The sequence below is a fragment of the Phyllobates terribilis genome, unplaced genomic scaffold, assembly GCF_046119375.1.
Source record: "Phyllobates terribilis strain yellow unplaced genomic scaffold, ASM4611937v1 Scaffold_9__5_contigs__length_417890890, whole genome shotgun sequence".
Taxonomy (NCBI): Eukaryota; Metazoa; Chordata; class Amphibia; order Anura; family Dendrobatidae; genus Phyllobates; species Phyllobates terribilis.
In genome coordinates, this window is record NW_027362769.1 from 228,746,718 (window position 1) to 228,767,191 (window position 20,474).

The 20,474-nt window shown below is 42.7% G+C and overlaps 1 protein-coding gene across 1 annotated transcript in view; it reads left to right on the top strand.

Annotated features, from left to right (window-relative positions):
* Positions 1–652: 652 nt before the first annotated feature.
* The window catches only part of ZC3H7A (zinc finger CCCH-type containing 7A), a 62,291-nt gene continuing 42,469 nt past the window's right edge, over positions 653–20,474 (top strand). Inside the window, exons 1-9 of the mRNA XM_073647717.1 lie at positions 653–773; positions 5,593–5,697; positions 8,361–8,400; positions 9,911–10,108; positions 13,769–13,927; positions 16,372–16,452; positions 17,164–17,202; positions 17,797–17,830; positions 19,634–19,905. Of these exons, the coding sequence (XP_073503818.1) occupies positions 5,630–5,697; positions 8,361–8,400; positions 9,911–10,108; positions 13,769–13,927; positions 16,372–16,452; positions 17,164–17,202; positions 17,797–17,830; positions 19,634–19,905 (891 nt within the window). The 5' untranslated portion in view covers positions 653–773; positions 5,593–5,629. The remainder of the gene's footprint in view (positions 774–5,592; positions 5,698–8,360; positions 8,401–9,910; positions 10,109–13,768; positions 13,928–16,371; positions 16,453–17,163; positions 17,203–17,796; positions 17,831–19,633; positions 19,906–20,474) is intronic.

Consider the following 20,474-nt stretch of genomic DNA (forward strand, 5'->3'; position numbering starts at 1 on the left):
AGGCAGTATACCAAGCTGGGCAGTATGTCAGTGGCTCTGAGGCAGTATGCCAGGCTGGGCAGTATGTCAGTGGCTCTGAGGCAGTATGCCAGGCTGGACAGTATGTCAGTGGCTCTGAGGCAGTATACCAGGCTGGGCAGTATGTCAGTGGCTCTGAGGCAGTATGCCAGGCTGGACAGTATGTCAGTGGCTCTGAGGCGGTATGCCAGGCTGGGCAGTATGTCAGTGGCTCTGAGGCAGTATGCCAGGCTGGACAGTATGTCAGTGGCTCTGAGGCAGTATACCAGGCTGGGCAGTATGTCAGTGGCTCTGAGGCAGTATGCCAGGCTGGACAGTATGTCAGTGGCTCTGAGGCGGTATGCCAGGCTGGGCAGTATGTCAGTGGCTCTGAGGCAGTATGCCAGGCTGGACAGTATGTCAGTGGCTCTGAGGCAGTATACCAGGCTGGGCAGTATGTCAGTGGCTCTGAGGCAGTATGCCAGGCTGGACAGTATGTCAGTGGCTCTGAGGCGGTATGCCAGGCTGGGCAGCCCACGCCATTTTACAGCACAAGCCATATTTATACAGTTCTCATTCTTTCTATTACTCATGTCCCCCATGTTGGCTGTCTCTATGCCTGGCACAATCACGGTACGATGCCATGCTGGCATAGAGATGCCACAACCTGCTCCTCTGCGCTTCGGTCCTTCTGCCTGTAGGTGGCGCTGTGAGTGTCGGCGGCTCCGGCTTCCTCGTTTTCCACCCTGAAGAATCGGCGCCTCCACCGCCGCCAGGTAAGAAGCAGCGGGCTGCGGGGGTCGCGGGCACTGTACGGGTGGCTGTGCTGTGGCGCGGGGGTCCTGGACTGTGTGTTGTTATTGTGGGGTCTCTATATATATCTATTAGAGTAGCTGCACATAGCTTAGTCCCTGACATTGACACTTAGCAGTCTGGTGGTCCTGATGGTGACCACCACTAATGGAATAAAGGAGGAAGAGGCTGGGAAGTTCCTGACTGTGGCACTATAACTCCCAGCATGCTCCCCCTGTGCTGCAGTAGTGCAGCTCCTGTGTGTCTGGAGCTGTGTGCCCGCCTGTAGCCCTGGCACCAGGTAATGGAGGTGATATGTAACAAGGACTTGCCAAGTTCCTCCATATCCTGGTTCCTGCACATCTCAGGGAGTGGACTGACACCCACTCCGCAGGCTGTCGGTGCCCAGAGCCAGAGACGGCAGCACTGCCTGCCTGCACCACTTGCCACCTTGTGCGCCCACACCTGGCACAATGCACAGGAATGTGAACACTTACGTGCTTTCTTCATCAGTAAGGGCCTGTTCACACCGGTGTCTGAGCTGCTCTTAACCCCTTATGGACGAGCGTCAATTGTACTGAAAAACATGGAAATCAATTCCAAATGCGGCGACCTTACAATTCCACCTTTGTTCTTTGGGTTTAGTTTTTACGGCATTCATTGTACAGGAGAAATGACCTGGCGACATGATTCTTCGGAACAGTTCAATTATGACCATGGCAAAGCTGCATCGTCTTCTTTTTTTTTTTTTTTTTACTATTTTAGGGTGGATGCACTTGTCATATTTTTCAGATGGCAAGAAAGAGGACATAATGCCCCGCAATGTAATAACGACACGTCTTATGTCCATGAAAAGGTTAAAATAAATGACATGCTGATTGTTCTCTATACTGAAAGTACAGAGCGAAAGATGTCGGCAGCGCAAGAATGACCACCCGTAGCGGGCTTCACCTGGGAAAAGCGTGAGACCCCATGTGCACTTATTCTTTTGGAGGGTCTGCTAAAAAAAAATAATCAAAAAATACTTAAAACATATTAAAAGAATCCTGTCATGTAAAATAACGCTGCTAACCTGCAGCTGTGGGGTCATACTGCCTTTTTTTATTGCTGATATCGGTGTGTCGGTTTTTCACATTTGACCACTAAAACATATTTAATAATGTCTCACCCTTTCTGTAAGAATTATATTGATATATTGGATACATGTTTTTTATCAACAGAGATGAGGCTAGTAGATATGATTTGGATTGGCAGAGGGTTTTTATTTATTTTTCCTTGATTTTACGTATTGTGCCCCCATAAGGTCATAAAAGACCTTTGGTGGTGGTGGGGGGTGTATTTCAATATTTTAAATACTTTTTATTTTTTTTTAAACCTGATTTTTCTTATAACTGGTGCTGGTATATTAGTCCCAGTTAAAGTAGAGATGCAGCCTCCTTTTTTTTGCATAGCAGAGCTGACTGGGTTTCCTAACGACCAACACCTCCTGTCTTCTCCCTACACCCAGCAATCACAGGACTGCTGGGCTTAGAGCAGAAAGCGCCATTAGTGCTGCTCATTATCATATTCCCAGTGCGTGTTTAGCAGTGTATACAGAGATTGAGAAGGCAGAGGCGGTCAGAAACCGCCTCTGTCTTCTCTTTGGGGAGTCTGGCTGTGTCTGACAGCCGATCTTCCACTCCTGCAGCTGCTCCACTATGCAGTGACAAAGGCAGGGTATTTCAGTAGGCTCCAGGCTGCTAAGGCGACGCGGCGGCAGCCCATGATCACTTAGCTAAAGGCAAGTGAACATACACAGCTCCTGGATCAGTGATTGACTGCAGCATTTGAGGGGTTATATAGCCACACTGGGCAGGTGCTGAGCTCACTCCATACACACTCACTGACTGCTATATGTCATGCAGTATAAAGGACATAAAAACACATTCTTATCTCAGAAATGTCTAATCGTTCTGCTTTTTACCTCCTATTCCAAGAACGCAGCTCTGTCTTTCACCACTGCCTCGCTTGACCAGTTTTGGAAATCCCATAGAAGTGGATGGCGAGAGCTAAGCTCTCCATTCATGGCAGCGCAAAATGGGGTACTATTCTTAAAGGGGTGTTCTCAAGTTTTTAAAAATTATCCCCTATCCGATCGCTGACGATTCTACATTGGCGCCCAGCAGTCCTGGGAACCATGGGTCTGAAGAGCCCCTGCTGAAGGAAGTAAAGGTCGATCATGCGTGCACTGCTGCTCCATTCATTCTAATGGGAGGGCCGAAGACCAGCTGAGCGCTGCGCTCTGCAATCTCCAGCACTCCCTTTAAGAATGAATGGAGCGGCAGTGCGCATGGTCAACTTCAGCCTGGGGGAAGAGCCCTGATTCTTGGGATCGGTGGGGGCTACGGCGTTCGGACCCCCAGTGATCTAGTTTTCAACTTGAGAACGCCCCTTTAAGATGTGGGACCCGCCAACATCAGATCTGAATATGCTATAAATGTCCAAGGTGGAAACACCCCTGCAACAAAACTTGACCAGGTTGGTTGCATATCTATAGTAAACACTCCCTGGGTGTACAATCGATACATATCCATAGACTATAATGGGCCAGATGTGCCGAGAGTGTTGTTTCAGCATAGGTATGTGTCGGTGTACTTGTGTTTTATCTCTTTTTATGCTCTTAAAAGTAGTAAATGGCAATAAAGTAACAGATAAAATGCCGGACTTTCCATATATGTATCAGCAGATAGGAAATACGGTCATCATATTGCTGCCTTTTTAAATATTTTAAAGGGATTGTCTAAAAAAAAAAAATTGTAATAGCCAGTAGGGAATCCATAAATAATAAAAGAAAACCCAATACTCAACTGTTAATTTCCCTTCTGGTTTCAGCTGCTGCAGTGATCATGTGGTGTACCGCTGCAGCTAATCACTGGCCTCAGCTGTGATGTCTGCATGCAGAGGTTGCAGTAATGCCTCTACAGGCGTGACTATTTTAAAAGCATTTTTAATCTTTAAAATCGGTTTCATGCGTGAGACTGAATACTGAGCAGAAGAGATATGCTGCACACTGATATATTGCCCACACTCCCGGCAATCTAGGTGAGGACAGATAATGGCTCCTGGGTCCTCTCCTCCCATACAATCAAGCGCACTATGGGCCCTGTTCACACTTCGCTTCTCCAATGCATCAAGGGGTGCCATCTGAATCCGACTAAAAATGGGATTCAGACGAACTGCCAACAGGACCATAGACTGCAACAACATGAAAGGAATTCAAATGAACTCTGTGTTTTTTCTCTGAATGTATCCATTTGTTCAGAAATGTAGCATTGCTGTTAGGTTGCAAAAAATTAAAAGGAACCTGTCATGTAAAAAAAAAAAAAAAAAACACTTAACCTGCAGACATGGAGTTAATCTGCAGTTTAATAGCGTTCTGACAAAGTGCAGTTGCCACACTGAGAGCCCCGCTGCCAGGAGGAAATGAACTTTATTCCTCCCAGAAGGCTCGATCTTTCAGTGGTTAGCACTGCAGCCTTGCAGCACTGGGGTCCTGGGTTCAAATCCCACCAAGGACAACATCTGCAAGGAGTATGTATGTTCTCCCCGTGTTTGTGTGGGTTTCCTCCAGATTCTCTGGTTTCCTCCCACACGCCAAAGACATACTGATAGGGAATGCAGATTGTGAGCCCCAATGAGGACAGCCATGAAAATGTATGTTAAGCGCTGTGGAATGTGTTGGCGCTATATAAAAATAAAGATTATTATTATTCAGTCTCGGGGGCGGTGCTTACGCAGGTTCAGTCACACAGTGCATAGAAAGCGGCAGCTGAAATCCTTAATGCTGAGCCGGCTGTCAGTCAGTGCCGGGGGCGCGGTTACAGCTGCATCAGTCTATGCACGGAACGGTGATGGAAACCGCACCATCACCGCCCCTGTGACTGATAGAGCGAGCCTGCTGGGAGGAATAAAGCTCATTTCCTCCTGGCAGAGGGGCTCGCAGTGTGGTGGCTGCACGGTGTCAGAACACTATTAACCTTTTTTTTTTTACATGACAGGTTCCCTTTAAACTCTTTGGTGTATATTAGAAAGTAAATATATAATATTTATATGGTAAATATAATAATCTAATATGGTAAAAAATACCACAATGGACTTTTTTCATTGGTCTCTGCTTGCAGTATATACTAATATCTGCGTGTGTGTATTACATGACATGTTTTTTTATAGTCCGGTAATTTGTGATCACAGTAACGAAGAACAGACACGGTATAAAAATGTGACAAATCCAGTTTTCAGCATAGAAAATACCTAAAACGACAGGATACTGTTGCCTTTGGAGCTGTCTGCTGTTGACATTGTGCAATATCTCTACAAAAACATAAAAAAAGTTGTTTTATTATGTAATTGTTAAAAGAATACTTTGTGCTATTTTCTAAATATATAACAGTCCTACAAAAATATCCCACAGCGAGGAAAAGGGGCTATGTGCACAGTAAGTAAAATGAAAGGAGTCCAGGACTCAAAATATTGAAAGTAATAAAAAATACTTTTATTTATACCCAAGTGAAAAAAAAAGCAATATAAAAAACATGCTCAAAAACAAACTATGTTCCAATATATCTAGCAATACAAAAGGTAAATTCAATGAGTCAAAAAAACAGTGGTTTATGATTATTATTCTTTGGGCCAGAATTCTGCCACTATTTGCTTAGTAAATCTCCCCTTTTGTTTTATGGCAAAATAAAAAATCAAAACACTTCTTGTTTGTTGAAAATATTCTGATACTAGTACTAAATAAATGTTTTTTTTTTCATTTTATAGATTTTTAACCATTTAAGAATCCGATGAGGAGAACATCATGTCCTACATGTCAAATGACCGTCTCAGCCGGCAGGAAGATATAAAGAGTGGACTGGAATTTATTCAGTAAGACTGCCAGTATTCACCCTACATTAAGGCTATGATGCAGAAATGCTCCAGATTTTTTCCTGAGCGTTTCTGCATCTCCCTGGCAGAAAAAACGCATGCGGATTGTACATGCGGATTGTACATGCAGATTGTACATGCGTTTTTCCTGCTAGGAACATGCGGAAGTGAAGCGTTCTTCACATGCATTTCCGCATGCGGGTTGACTAGCATTATCCAAGTGATTTTAGCATCACTTGGAAAGTGCTTGACAACTTGGTCACACTATATAAATCCATGCAACCGGCATGTATTTATATAGTGTGACCGAAAGAATGGTAAAAAATAAATATATACTTACCTTCTGATGGCCCCCGGAGTCCTTGTCTCTGCTTGCCGGCAGCTCGCGGTAGATTTAAGGACCTGCCGACGTCGGCGGTCGCGTGACCCGTCACATGACTAAATTACGTCAGCGCAGGTCCTTCAGTCCACTGTGAGCTGCCGGCAAGCGAAGACAAGGAGACTGGGGGCCATCAGAAGGTAAGTATATATTTATTTTTTATTTTATTCTTTTTTTTTTACAGGTACTATGGTACCCTGGTCTGGAGGAGAGTCTCTTCTCCTCCACACGTGGGTACCATCCGCACATTGAAACGCTTGGATTCCGCATGTATAGATGCAGTGATGCGGATTCCATGTGTTCCAATGCAAGTCAATGGCGGCGAAAACGCAGCGCTTCCGCAAATTAATTGGTAGTGCTGCGTTTTTTTCCGCAATGATAATCTGCAGCGGAAATTTATCATCGGGGAACATGGCAGGCCTTCTACCATGCGTTTTTTAAGCGTTTCTGCAGCGTTTTTACCGCTGCGGAAACGCTTAAAAAATGCATCGTGGGCACGCAGCCTAACTGCTGAAATGAATAGGATTCGGATGCGCCTGAAGGGATTTTTCCCGCTTTATACATTTACAGCGCATCCACAGGGTATATGTGATGGCCTCACACTCGCCTGTTACTAGATTTTAGTGCAGAGAGGTGTGCATATATGCTGCAAACTTTCTTTTAAGACTCTTCCTTTTGTTGGCAGCTGCATTTCCTTTCGGAGATCCTCTATTTCCAAGAGGAGGGGGGGGTCTAAGGTTGTAAGACCCTGTTAAAGTGAATCTGCCACCTAATGTGAGAGCAGTATAATGTAGAGGCTGAGACCCTCATTCCAGTGATGTGTCACTTACTGGGCTGCTTGCTGTAGATTTGATAAAATCGCCTTTTTATGAGTAGGAGGTTATCACTAGTGAACCTGCTGTCTTGTAGCCCTCCATATTAATGAGCTCTGATAGCTCTAACACTGATTGGCAGCTTTCTGCCTATGCACAGTGTACACAGAAAGCGGCTATTCAGTGGTGTGGGCGGGGTTATACAGAGCTCAGCAATCAGAGAACTGGTAGCTGTGCAGTGATTTTATCAAAACTTTAGCAAGCAGCCCAGTAAGTGAGATATCACTGCAATCAGGGTCTCTGCCCCTAAATTGTGCTGCTCTGAAATCAGATAACAAGAGCCTGGTGACAGATTCTCTTCACTATTCCTACTTGCCTACGTCATAGTCTTATTCTTGACTACACCTGTTTTCTCTTTCTATGGGCTCATTCACCCCTTAGTTTTTATTGTTCTTTTAACAGACATAACACGGAGACATTAGTATTAATTGGTATATTCACCTGTCTGGGTTTTTTTTTGCGGATCAATGGTCTGCAAAAAAATGGAAACAAAATCATGATAGCGCTCATTGGGAGTTCAAAAAAAGTAGAAATGTATTTATTCCTCCATGCACAAAAATAGAGGCAACGTTTCGTCCTACATGATCTTCATCAGGCTACACATAGTAAGTTAAAAACAGCAGGTTTAAATAGGGCGATCATTAAGAGAACACCAATCACCGATCCTTGCTGCCCGCTAATGGGAATGCCATTGTTTTATTGATTTTTCTGTTGCCGGATGTACTTGATTGGAAAGGCGTCTACCTGAGCGTTGATTGATGCTCTCTTAATGACCGCCCTATTTAAACCTGCTGTTTTTAACTCCTTGTGTGTAGCTTGATGGAGACCATGTAGGGTGAAACGTTGCTTCTATTTTTGCGTATGAGCTCTGTCCTGATTTTCTGATTTTGTTTCTATGACTACCTGAGACAAGTGAATTATTTCCTTATCTTTTGACTTTGTCGCTCTTACCATTGAGGGTGCTGCGGAAAAAAATGGACCCTTGTCAGTGGAAAAAAAAAGGACTGCACACAGCGTCATCCAAGTGCTGTCCATTTTTCGCTGGGCATTTCATAGGTGACGCTTTTAAAAAGTAAATTTTTTTGTTTCTACGCAAAAAAAACTTATCACAGGTGGATTGTAAAAAGGTAGACGGGCTAAAAATCTATCCGGCACATTGAAAAGAAAAAAAAATAGCCCAGTTTTTGCCAATAAGAATAAAAAAAACTAACATGAACTCGGCCTACAGGGATCCAAATTAGAGGTCAACACTAAACCCTGCGCCTAAAAGCCAGTTTACATAATGTGACCGCCAATTAGAGAATATTAGTGTCGATGGGTAATTATCATCACATGCTCATTAATCTTTTGGATCTAAGCCTTCGGAGAGTATTTTAATCTAATATTTATTTTCTGGCTTATTTTTATTTTAGGTCCCCATTGCCATTCCCTGGACCCCAGAAAGATTATGAGGTAAATATTTAAAACTTGTAACAATATTATGTGTCTTTTTAGTGAATTTACACATGATGCATGTTTAAAGGGAACCTGTCAGTCGATTCTTCCTGGCTAAACCATGGAAGGCAGGAATCAGAGCCTGGCTGCATGATTGCAACCAGGTATATTTTTCTCTGAAATGATCCAGCATATTAGAGAAAGTATAGTTTTAAAAATTCAGTCAAGGACCTTAGGTAGAGACGAGACTAGTCCGGTGCCTCCCCATCCGGATTTTCTCAGAGTTGCTAGAGGTTATTGACAGGTCACTCATATATGTACTTAACGAGAGACCTGTCACTCATGTGTAGCGGCGCTGGAAGAAGCCAGCAAGGAGCGGCGCTGGGAGAGAAGCCGTCAAGGAGCGGCGCTGGGAGAAGCCGGCAAGGAGCCGCACTAGGAGAAGCCGGCAAGGAGCGGTGCTGGGAGAAGCCGGTAAGGAGCAGTGCTGGGAGAAGCCGTCAAGGAGCGGTGCTGGGAGAGAAGCCGTCAAGGAGCGGCGCTGGGAGAAGCCGGCAAGAAGCATTGCTGGGAGAAGCCGGCAAGGAGCGGCGCTAGGAGAAGCCGGCAAGGAGCGTTGCTAGGAGAAGCCGGCAAGAAGCATCGCTGGGAGAAGCCGTCAAGGAGTGGCGCTGGGAGAAGCCGGCAAGGAGCGGCGCTGGGAGAAGCCGGCAAGGAGCGGCGCTGGGAGAAGCCGGCAAGGGGCAGCTTCCATATCGGTCTCATTTCTGCCTATGGTCCCTTGCCGGATATTCAAACTCCGATTTATTCTGCAAGTGGCTTGGGCAGCATGAATCGACTGACAGGTTCCCTTTAATGGGGAATTCACACAGTACCTATGCAGCAGAAAAAAATCAGCACAGAATTTAGGGCATGCTGTGAATGTGCACAAAACGCGTCGAGAATAAACTGCACTGTTACCTATATACCAGATTGGATTCCTTTATTGGATACCTCACCAGAAGCACAGGCTACCAACAATTCCTAGATACAACATTGGACCTCCTACCTGCGGTGCTGCAGCAGCTGCAGTTGTTTTTCTGATGCCCTGATATTGTTGTGTCTCACAACCCCATGAGGTGAGCAGTACCGCCTGTCACTTAACGCTGATATCTGGTAACACCTCATTGCGCTCAGTTGTTCCTACAAATGTTCTTGGGTCTGCAGGATGTCAGATTTACCCCCTGGATTTTTCTCGCGATGTATATGGTTAAATTTGCTGCAGAATTAGCCTGGAGTCACTTATCTGGCCTCACCTGAATAGTCAGAATGCTTCCGGCTGCCAGTGTTAACAAGCAGAGGAGTCTGAGCATGCAGGACTCCGCTCACTATGTTACCTCATTACTAATAGTAGATTTACAGGATAGACCATTTTTCTTTGTGTTAGGTTTTAATTATTTCTGCATTTTAAGGTACAATGCATCCTGTAGTCTGAAGACCCAAAGGTTGGGATTTTTATGCATGTTGACATCTTGCATTGTCTTTTCAGATTTTTATTCAGAAGCTGATAAGAAACCTTTTCAATGAAGGAAATGATCTGTACAGAGAAGGAATCAAGGAAGAATCAATAAACCAATACACAGAGGCACTTAATATTGCCAGCTACGCTTTATCTGAGGAGATTGCCATTACCAGCGAGACACTGGGGAAGCTGCATGTGAATCGGGCGGCATGTTACATAGACACGGTGAGAGCATTGTATACGTCAGATGTTATTAAGAATATGTATGTATTAAGTATGGAAAGAGCACGGCATTTAAAGGGATCTATTAAAGTACCGCATTCATAGGAGGTGACACATAAAGTGTAACCATCGTTTTAATTTTTTTATTTCATAAATCAATAATACACGTGAAGATAAGCATCTGTGTAATATATCTTATCAGAGAGATCTGCTTCTTTCTGTACCAGAATTAATCAGTCATTATCAAAATTCTCAACTGACAACTGCCATCTCCTATCTCCGTAATGGGAAGATGTCTTCACTGAATACAGATTTCATCACAGAATTGATAATTTGCATAATGACCAATTTTGGCAGAGATCGAAGCAGATTTTTCCAATAAAATACATTACAAAGTTGCTTCATTTCAACAGTACTACTGATTTATGAAATAAAAATGATAACGACGGTTACGCTTTAAACCTCAGGCTGGATATGGCTTCATGCACATGGCAGGAGTGTGGGTATTCTGTGTGCCCCCAGTTGGCTCTCTATTACAGAATAGTTGCTTCTAGGTGAAATATGGTTTTCGCATGGCATCATCTATTCATGGAATAGGTAATAATTATTAGATCAGCGTGTGTCCCACCACTAGGATCCCACTAATCAGTAAAATGGGGACTTTTGTCCACTGATGAAGATCTTTGTATCTTCAGCGCCATAGGCTGTGAATCAAGCAGCCTGGTGCATGAGCGGCGTGGTGCATGAGCGGCGTGGTGCACAGGCCAACTCCTCCTGACCACAGTCTAGCAGCCAGGTGAGAACAGGGGACACAAGTTCTGACAATCAGCAGATGTCCCAGTAGCTAACTTTCTTAGACCAGAATACACCTTTAAGGCCTAACACTTACTGGAGGTGGATCTTTGCAGTTTGCTTTTAATGGTCACATCAAGCCCCAATTCCCATTGCCTATTTGTAGCGTATACATATTAAAGGAGTTGTGTTCATGGAAAAAAAGATCCATTTTTTCCCCTATAAATTGCAATACTTGTTGGTTATGGCACTGATTCTGAATGGAAAGCAGACCCCTTTTTTCTAATTACATACAAATCCTTTAAGTATAAAAATAACATAGCTTTATTTATCTCTCTGCAACCTGTCAGGTGTCTTTTGCTAAAATGACTTATCAATTGCTATTATTATTAAATGCTAAAACGTCCATTCAAAGAAGGCACATGATGATGCGTAGCATGCCAGTACGCCTGATTCTTTTTACTAATGGAAGAAAAGCTGGTGCCAGCAAGGTGAAGGTGCGTGTGTAGCGAGTAAGGAGGACCAGCTGATGTGTTCTCTCGGCTTGCTGTGTACATTTAAGTCCTGCAATCTGTAAATGGAGAACATATCCGTAGTTCCCCATTACAGTGTCCTTTTAGGGGTGCGATGCGCTGGTATTTCTTTCTTTTTTGCTGGATAGTATAGCATAGTTTACTAAGCAATACTACAGTGCCTACAAGTAGTATTCAACCCCCTGCAGATTTAGCTGGTTTGATAAGATGCAAATAAGTTAGAGCCTTCAAACTGCAAACGAGAGTAGGTTTTATGAACAGAAGCATAAATCTTACAAACCAAAAAGTTATGTTGCTCAGTTGAATTTTATTACATTTTAAACGTAAAAGTGTGGGTCAATTATTATACAACCCCTATGTTTAATATTTTGTGGAATAACCCTTGTTTGCAATTACAGCTAATAATTGTCTTTTATAAGACCTGATCAGGCCGGCACAGGTCTGTGGAGTTATCTTGGCCCACTCCTCCATGCAGATCTTCTCCGAGTTATCTAGGTTCTTTGGGTGTCTCATGTGGACTTTATTCTTGAGCTCCTTCCACAAGTTTTCAATTGGGTTAAGGTCAGGAGACTGACTAGGCCACTCCAACACCTTGACTTTTTCCCTATTGAACCAGGCCTTGGTTTTCTTGGCTGTGTGCTTTGGGTCGTTGTCTTGTTGGAAGATGAAATTACGACCCATCTTAAGATCCTTGATGGAGGAGCGGAGGTTCTTGGCCAAAATCTCCAGGTAGGCCGTGCTATCCATCTTCCCATGGATGCGGACCAGATGGCCAGGCCCCTTGCCAGAGAAACAGCCCCACAGCATGATGCTGCCACCACCATGCTTGACTGTAGGGATGGTATTCTTGGGGTCGTATGCAGTGCCATCCAGTCTCCAAACGTCACGTGTGTGGTTGGCACCAAAGATCTCGATCTTGGTCTCATCAGACCATAGAACCTTGAACCAGTCTGTCTCAGAGTCCTCCAAGTGATCATGAGCAAACTGTAGACGAGCCTTGACATGACGCTTTGAAAGTAAAGGTACCTTACGGGCTCGTCTGGAACGGAGACCATTGCGGTGGAGTACGTTACTTATGGTATTGACTGAAACCAATGTCCCCACTGCCATGAGATCTTCCCGGAGCTCCTTCCTTGTTGTCCTTGGGTTAGCTTTGACTCTTCGGACAAGCCTGGCCTCGGCACGGGAGGACACTTTCAAAGGCTGTCCTGGCCGTGGAAGGCTAACAGTAGTTCCATAAGCCTTCCACTTACGGATGATGCTCCCAACAGTGGAGACAGGTAGGCCCAACTCCTTGGAAAGGGTTTTGTACCCCTTGCCAGCCTTGTGACCCTCCACGATCTTGTCTCTGATGGCCTTGGAATTCTCCTTTGTCTTTCCCATGTTGACCATGTCTGAGTGCTGTTCACAAGTTTTGGGAGGGTCTTAAATAGTCAGAAAAGGCTGGCAAAAGAGATCTTTAATCCACACATGTGAAGCTCATTATTCTTGGTGCCTGAACTACTTCTTAATACTTTAGGGGGACCAAACAGAATTCTTGTGGTTTGAGGGGTTGAATAATAAATGACACTCTGAATTAACTTTTAACGTTTTTTTAAAAAAAAAAAAAAAAAAAAAAATTTGCTGCAGTGCATTTCCCACTTCCAGGCTGATCTACAGTACAAATGTCACATTGCCAAGTTAATTCCGCATGTGTCAACCAGCTAAATCTGCAGGGGGTTGAATACTACTTGTAGGCACTGTATATTCTATACTGTGCTGCATATTTGTTCTCTCTAACTTGTCAGTGATGTACACTGCAAATCACAATGGGAACAGATCGCGTGGATTTGTTAACAAAACCTGATGCCAGCAAAGTGAAGGAGAAACCTGAAGTGTCATTCACACGTTGAGTATTTTTGACTTGCAGATTTGGTGCAGAAAATAATCTGCAGCATGTCAATTCTCTGTGCGTTTTTGCCTGTGTTTTTCACCCATTGAATGTACTGAAAAAACACAGGCAGAAAAGCGCGGTAAAAACGCAATGTTTTTGAGGCTGCGTTTTCCTGCCAAGAGATGCAGAAATGGTGCAGAATTTTCTGCACCCAAAATACTCAACATGTGCACATACCCTTAGCTGATCTCTATCATAGAGTTATAATACGGATTTATTGTCAGCATAGCATTAATAAAGTAATATATTTACAGCGTTACTTAACTTTCATGAACAGTAATTTTATATAGCATATGATTTGTTAACTATTCTGTAATCTGTAAATTTGTGTTTGAACGTGGACATAACAATAATCTGTATTCTGGTATGGTCACTCAAGGGAAGTAATACGGTTTCTCTGTGTAGGGTTTCCATAAAGATGCTTTGAGAGATTGTGAAGACGCTTTACATATTAATGACAAAAACCTCAGGGCATTGTACTGCAAGTCCAAAGCCTTATTCACACTAGAGAGGTACAAGGAGGCATATGAGGCAGTTGCAAAATGCTCTATCATTGCCCCTAAGGTAAGTTAACCTAAAGCGATTCATTCGTGTCTTCTAATTTGTCTATTTCATTAATGTTCTAAATGAAAATATAAATATTGGAGAAAGAGTCAGAGTGGAAATTTTAGTATCTTAAAGCGTAACTCCACTTTCAAAAGACTTATGAGCAGCAACTGTAATCTGATCCCTCAGTGATCTAGTAATTTTGCTTCACTGAAAACAGATTTCAGTTGTGAATGAAGAGGAGTCTAGTAGGTGGGTAAATAGGCATTTTTCTTTAACCTCATAACCACCAAGCATAGGGTTAAAATTCCTGTAATCTAGATTAGGCCGGTGAACAAGACTGAAGCATATTGAATAGAATAGCAGAGTTTCTGCATCTTAAGACACCCAGGTCAGTTCTGCTAGTGACTTCTGTTACTGTAGTGTAGTTTGCCCCTGTAAGGGTTCATGCAGATGTCCCTGAAACTTTGTCTGAGTATGGACCGCAATGCACCGACCTGAACTTGATAGCCTCATATATGCTTATGAGACAGCAGGGCTTGGGTTGGGAGACCCGCGGACAGTCCGTGTATTGCGGTCCATGCTTGGGCCGAATTTCCTGGACATTTGCATGATCCTTAACGTAGGCTACTATGGATGCCCCAGTTACAGTGGAGCAACTGCACAATTATGAAAACTGTGGAAACACAGAAATATACATAAAAAGCAAAAACAAAATGTATGTTTTCCTATATTTGGATTCCAATCACAATTTCATTACACAGCAGTTTATATGTTCTCCAAAACAGTGCTGCAAAATACTGTATCTTTTTCTGCATAAAACTAGACCTCAGTTTATAAACAGCAGCCAACATGTCAAATAACCCAAAAAAACGGGTCAGAATCCCGGATAACTGGGCCTTACCCAGACAGCCTACTCACAGCATATATAAAACCAAACAGAGACTAGGAGTATAAATGGCTTACAAAAGAAGATTGTTTATTAATAGATAAATATACAGTACAGAAATCCATTTTAAATATCATAAATGTAGGAGAATGGGAAAAAAAGTGCAAAGTGCCCAAAACAAGGTCCCCAAAAGTTCACAGCATCCCATCCCAAATGGTGAGGAAGTTGCAGCCATCAAAATTTCAAGCCACACTCACCACTGCAGTAGTGGCCCGAATGGATGTGGGAAAACCCCACTTACCAAGTAGGAAACAGTATGTACTCACCGCAAAGTGGATGGGAACGCAGGGAACGGGGATGCCTCAGGGTAGGTTGTGGAGGAAGTTCCTCTTGAGAAAGCTGTCCTGTGACAACGAAACGTGCGTAGAGGTGCGCCTGCTACCCTAAGGCCCCCCCTTCCCTGCGTTCCCATCCACTTTGCGGTGAGTACATACTGTTTCCTACTTGGTAAGTGGGGTTTTCCCACATCCATTCGGGCCACTACTGCAGTGGTGAGTGTGGCTTGAAATTTTGATGGCTGCAACTTCCTCAACATTTGGGATCGGATGCTGTGAACTTTTGGGGACCTTGTTTTGGGCACTTTGCACTTTTTTTTCCCCTTCTCCTACATTTATGATATTTAAAATGGATTTCTGTACTGTATATTTATCTATTAATAAACAATCTTCTTTTGTAAGCCATTTATACTCCTAGTCTCTGTTTGGTTTTATAAAACAAGACCTCGTATATATACACATCATTGGGAGTAAAAAAGCTATGGATGTGAAAATGTGGAGAAGCAAAAACTGGTAAATTGGCGAGTCATTAAGTTTCTTTCATGCCTGGTCTTTAAACGATTTATCCAGAACTATTTTAAATCTTTACTATGGGCCTAAAAACTAACAGGCATGTGGTTGCTAACTACCCAGCACCGGGACAGAGCGGTCATTGACCCTTCCTGCTGGCGATTCAGCTGCTCCACGTCAACAGAGCAGCTCTTCTTCTTCTTCCGCTCTGCTGACGGGGCGTGACTGCCGACGTGATGCTGATTGACAGCTGTCTCCCCGCAGTCACGCTCCGTCAACAGAGCAGAGTGGAAGGAAAAGCCCCAACTCTGTGGACGTGACATCCGTGGAAGCCACTGAGTCGCCGGCAGGAGCAGTGTGTGACCACTGTGCCAGCAGAGATCGACACCGGGCACAACAGGCAGGCCGACCCCTGTTTTGCTGATTGTACCATGCTGACTTTTATAATATGTCCTATAGATATCTCATAATTATCAGTTTGGTGAAACTTGACTCAAGCTGCTGATTTTGTTAAGATAATAATTATGATAGGGGGAGCACAAAATTGTTCAAGGGAAAAGCCGTGTCCGCCTTGTATTTCAGCATGCGATGCACTTTTAACTTTTAATACACTTACAATTACATACCCTAATCCTCGCCTATTAGACTTATGCAATTACAGGCTCTTCTCATTATTTTGTAGTTAGTTTAGAAATATTTCATTACAAATACATATAACATTCCCACAGGATGACAGTGTGGTGAAATTGACACACGAACTAGCTATGAAGCTGGGACTGAAAATTAGGAAAGCCTATGTTCGCGCACAGGTAAGTGTATTTTTATGTATTTTTTATGTATTTTAAGCTCACATGTTCTATTGTAGAGAAAAAACAAACAGAATTGATTTGCAGAACGGATCCATTGCTTCACTGATGCAAACGGAAGCAAATGGCCCTATCGGATTCTTCTGGGTTCTGATTTGTCAGATTTTAGAACAAGAAACATTTCTTCATGCAGTACTGACACAAAACGGACCCGCTAATATGCAGTTGAGCTATTTTGCTGCAGTAAAGCAATGGATCCGTTTTGCACATGAATTTTATTTGTTTCTCTAAAACGGAAATGTAAAGGTTCTATGGACAAAAAGTTAAGTTCCCGAGTAAAGTAAAGTGATACCTACCAGTTCCCACCTGGCTCCAGCCCAGGAAGATGAAACGTCACCGTCCACCAGCAGCAGGGCCGCTGTGGCTCCAGCCATCAGGTGATTTGAGCAGAAAAACATCCAATGACGCGCTGCTCAAGTCACCTGACCAATGACAAGCTGCAGCGGTTCTGCAGCTGCTGGTGGAACAGTGACGTTTCCTCTTCCAGTGCCTGCGCAGACCACAGAGCAGCCAGGGGAGTGCTGGTACGGGAGGATCACTTTATTTTTTACAGCTCCAAGTTCCTGGGAAACTTTTTTTTTTTGCATGGACTATCAACTTAAATCATCTTTTATTTTACATATTTGATATTAAAATACTACTTCTGTGTTTTAGCCAAATTCCCAGGTTCCCATCGTGGATCCATCAGAGAAGGTAAATGCTCCCTACGTACAGAATGCTCTATAGGTTACAGCTTAGCATGGAGTTACTTGTGATCAGATTTTCCAACTGCAAAACCATCGGTGCAGTTCAGACTGTGCCAGAGGAAAGCAAGTACACTGTGTGGTATAGTATTTAGCCTATATTTTAAAATACATCAAAGACGGCATCCATACTGAAGCATCATCCCGACACAAACCTCTAACTTTATACTGCAAACACCCTGTATCCGGACGAATAAACTGATGAAGGACGGCCAGTAATTATGTCAGGTCCCTGACATGGTGAAACCCATAGAGACATAGCCTAAATTATTATAATTACTATTTTGTTATTAATTTTGTTAATCACCATTGTATTAGATAGTGACAGCACAGATTAGTATCAGACATCTATAATGTTTGATTTGTGTATCGTGTTCTCATTGCCCTAATTGAAAATATACTTATACCTTGCGCTTGCTTCATTATACTAAGAGAGAAATGCAATCTGCTAAATTGCTATATTACTGAGGAGATTTTCTATGGAAGAACATGCATTATTTATCAGCATTTAGTAGGCATTAATACATTTTAATTCAAATTGCAGCTGTCTGATAGTTGTGCAGATCAGATAGAGCCGGGTAAGTGAGTTTCTGTGCATGTCTGTTATTTTATACTTTTTTATAAGCTTATGTAGGCCAGTATGTGAACGCTGGACCAAGATTATCACCTTATGCTGAATGGGCCCACAGTTCGCTCTGATCTCCCAACTAATACTTAAAGGACCACACCAATGTTTGTTTTAATTGCACCCTCTGTTATCATTAGTGAGTGCATCAAAATGCTTAGCGGTTGCTGTCTTCTGCTGTTCCCAGTGCCACTGCCGTCCTATCCTGCATCATGTATCTACAATTGTGCCCAGTCGGCTAACCCAGCTTTTCTGTGTAAACCAAGGTCACTTTCTCAATGTAAATCTATCAGACTCAGAACGAGACCCTCATAGACTTACATTAAGGGTAGGTTCACACTACCGATTTTTTTCACATCCGAGAAAACTGGTCCAATTAAGCTGATCTTTAAAACAAGACTTGGATCGCGTCTCTACTCAAAACCCTGTCCAAGATATCACGATATCAGTGCTATCTGATGTTTTATCGGATAGCACTCGATCCATTGTTATACTAGGGGGCAGTGCTGATCTGCGTTTTTTTTTCCACAGACCGAATCCGTGTGTGGAAAAGAATTGCAGCATGCTGCGATTTGCTCCACAAATCAGATGACACACACCCATTCAAGTCTATGGCTGCGTGTAAAACATCAGTGTCATCCGAGTGCAGACCGATTTTCGCCGACACAAAAAATGGAGAAGATGGGGAAATTAACGGGGTATTTCCATCTCCAAGATCATATCCCAATATGTAGTGGGTGTAATAATAATAATATTAGCAAATAACTCTAATTAGAAATGTAATATAGTTCTTCTGATTCTCTGTCTCTTTCATCATGTGCAGGGCATTACGGTAGCTTAGGTATCCATGGTTACGACCACTAGCATCTATCTAGCTAACTCTCACTATATCAGTGGTCGTAACCATGGATACCGAAGGTCCTGCAATGCCTGCACATGAGGAAAGAAACATAGTGTATCAGAAGAACTGTACTACATTTCTAATTGAAGGTATTTGCTAATGTTATTATTGTTACTATCCCAATATGTAGTAGGTGTATCTTGGAGATGGGAATACCCCTTTAAGTTCTCCGTCTTCTCTGCATCTGTGATGCCGTTATCTCATTTGAGAGAATCGGTTCACAATAGACGGACACTCTGATCAAACTCTGATGAGTGTCATTATCATAATTGAGCCAATTCTCTCAGAAGAGAGACTCATCGCTCCTGATACCAGTGATATCTCGGGGCTGGAAGGCAGGGAAAGGATTAACGACCCTCTGGAGGGGAAGAAAGTGTCAAGTAAATAAAGTGAAGAAAAATAAGACTATATTTAAAAAAAAAAACACGCTGCCAGGCCAAACCTTTGTTTCCCATCCCAATGAGGGAAAAAAAAACAACAAAAGACGTGTTTGACATATAAAAATGATTGTTATGAAAAAGAAAAACATGATCTAGGATGTATTTTAATGCCCCCTTGTGGGTTTATTTTTTTTTTCTTTTTTTAAATATGAAAAAAGACACACACCCCGAGTGTAAAATTGATATAAACATTAGGTCCTGACATATGATCAGACAAATACAAATTATTTGAGTAACCAAATAAAATATAACTTTATAGCTTTTAAATCAACGTGTAGAAAAAAATGTAAAAACTGTCCTGGTCATGAGTAGGGAAAAATGGTTTGGTCTTGAACTGGCTGTACAAGCAAATCACTTTTTTCTTTTATTGTAAAAGCAGTAGAAAATGACATTTCATGTACATGTTGTATTTCAGATTTGCCCGCAGTTGATGGTCATCAATCTCCTCTGGCCCCTTTCTCTACACTGAGTCTTAGCAATGAACCATTAAGAGAGGCATCACCAGTCCCAGGCCCGTCAGCCTCTCCTAGTTTGCCTCCAGTTTCTGAGCCTGGGCTGTTTCCATCCGCACTTATTAGTAGTGATACATCTGCTTTATTTCCTCTCCCAATTTTGCGGGATGAAATTATTGGTGATGAATTGGACCGTATCCTCGATTCTGTGCCATCATGCAATGGACTAAACATGGTGAGCTTAATGGGAAAAATCTCTATATTTTTTGCAGTATTTTTTTTTTTTCAGATTTCCATTGTGCAGTGCTGGCTTTTTATGACATTTTAAGAGTGATATTGGTTCTAGATTTCCTTTTTGGATTCGCTTACCCATTTAAAATTTTTCTAATTGTCACATTGCTGATAATGTCTTCAGATTCTCGAGCATCGTTTTCAATTATTTAATCGATTTAACATGGAATGGAAGCTTAAAGTGTAAACACTGAGAATTAAATTGTGCAATCTGTTCTTCAGGCTGGTCCTTACTGGGTCGTCCATAACACCGGAGGTAACGCTGGAATATAGGACCTAGGAGAAGTAATGGTCACTTTGTAGAATCTTGCCGTGACGTAATGAGTTGTTGTAGTGCTGTGCTAAATTTCCAGTTGTAAAAGACCTTTAAACCTATTTTAAATTACCTTTAAGAATGATCATAATCACTTTAAAAAAAATCATGAAAAATGCACATTTAAATTAAATTTGGGAGCACTTCTACAACTAATAATGGGTTTTTCTACCAGAAATATGCATCTTATGTCAATAGAA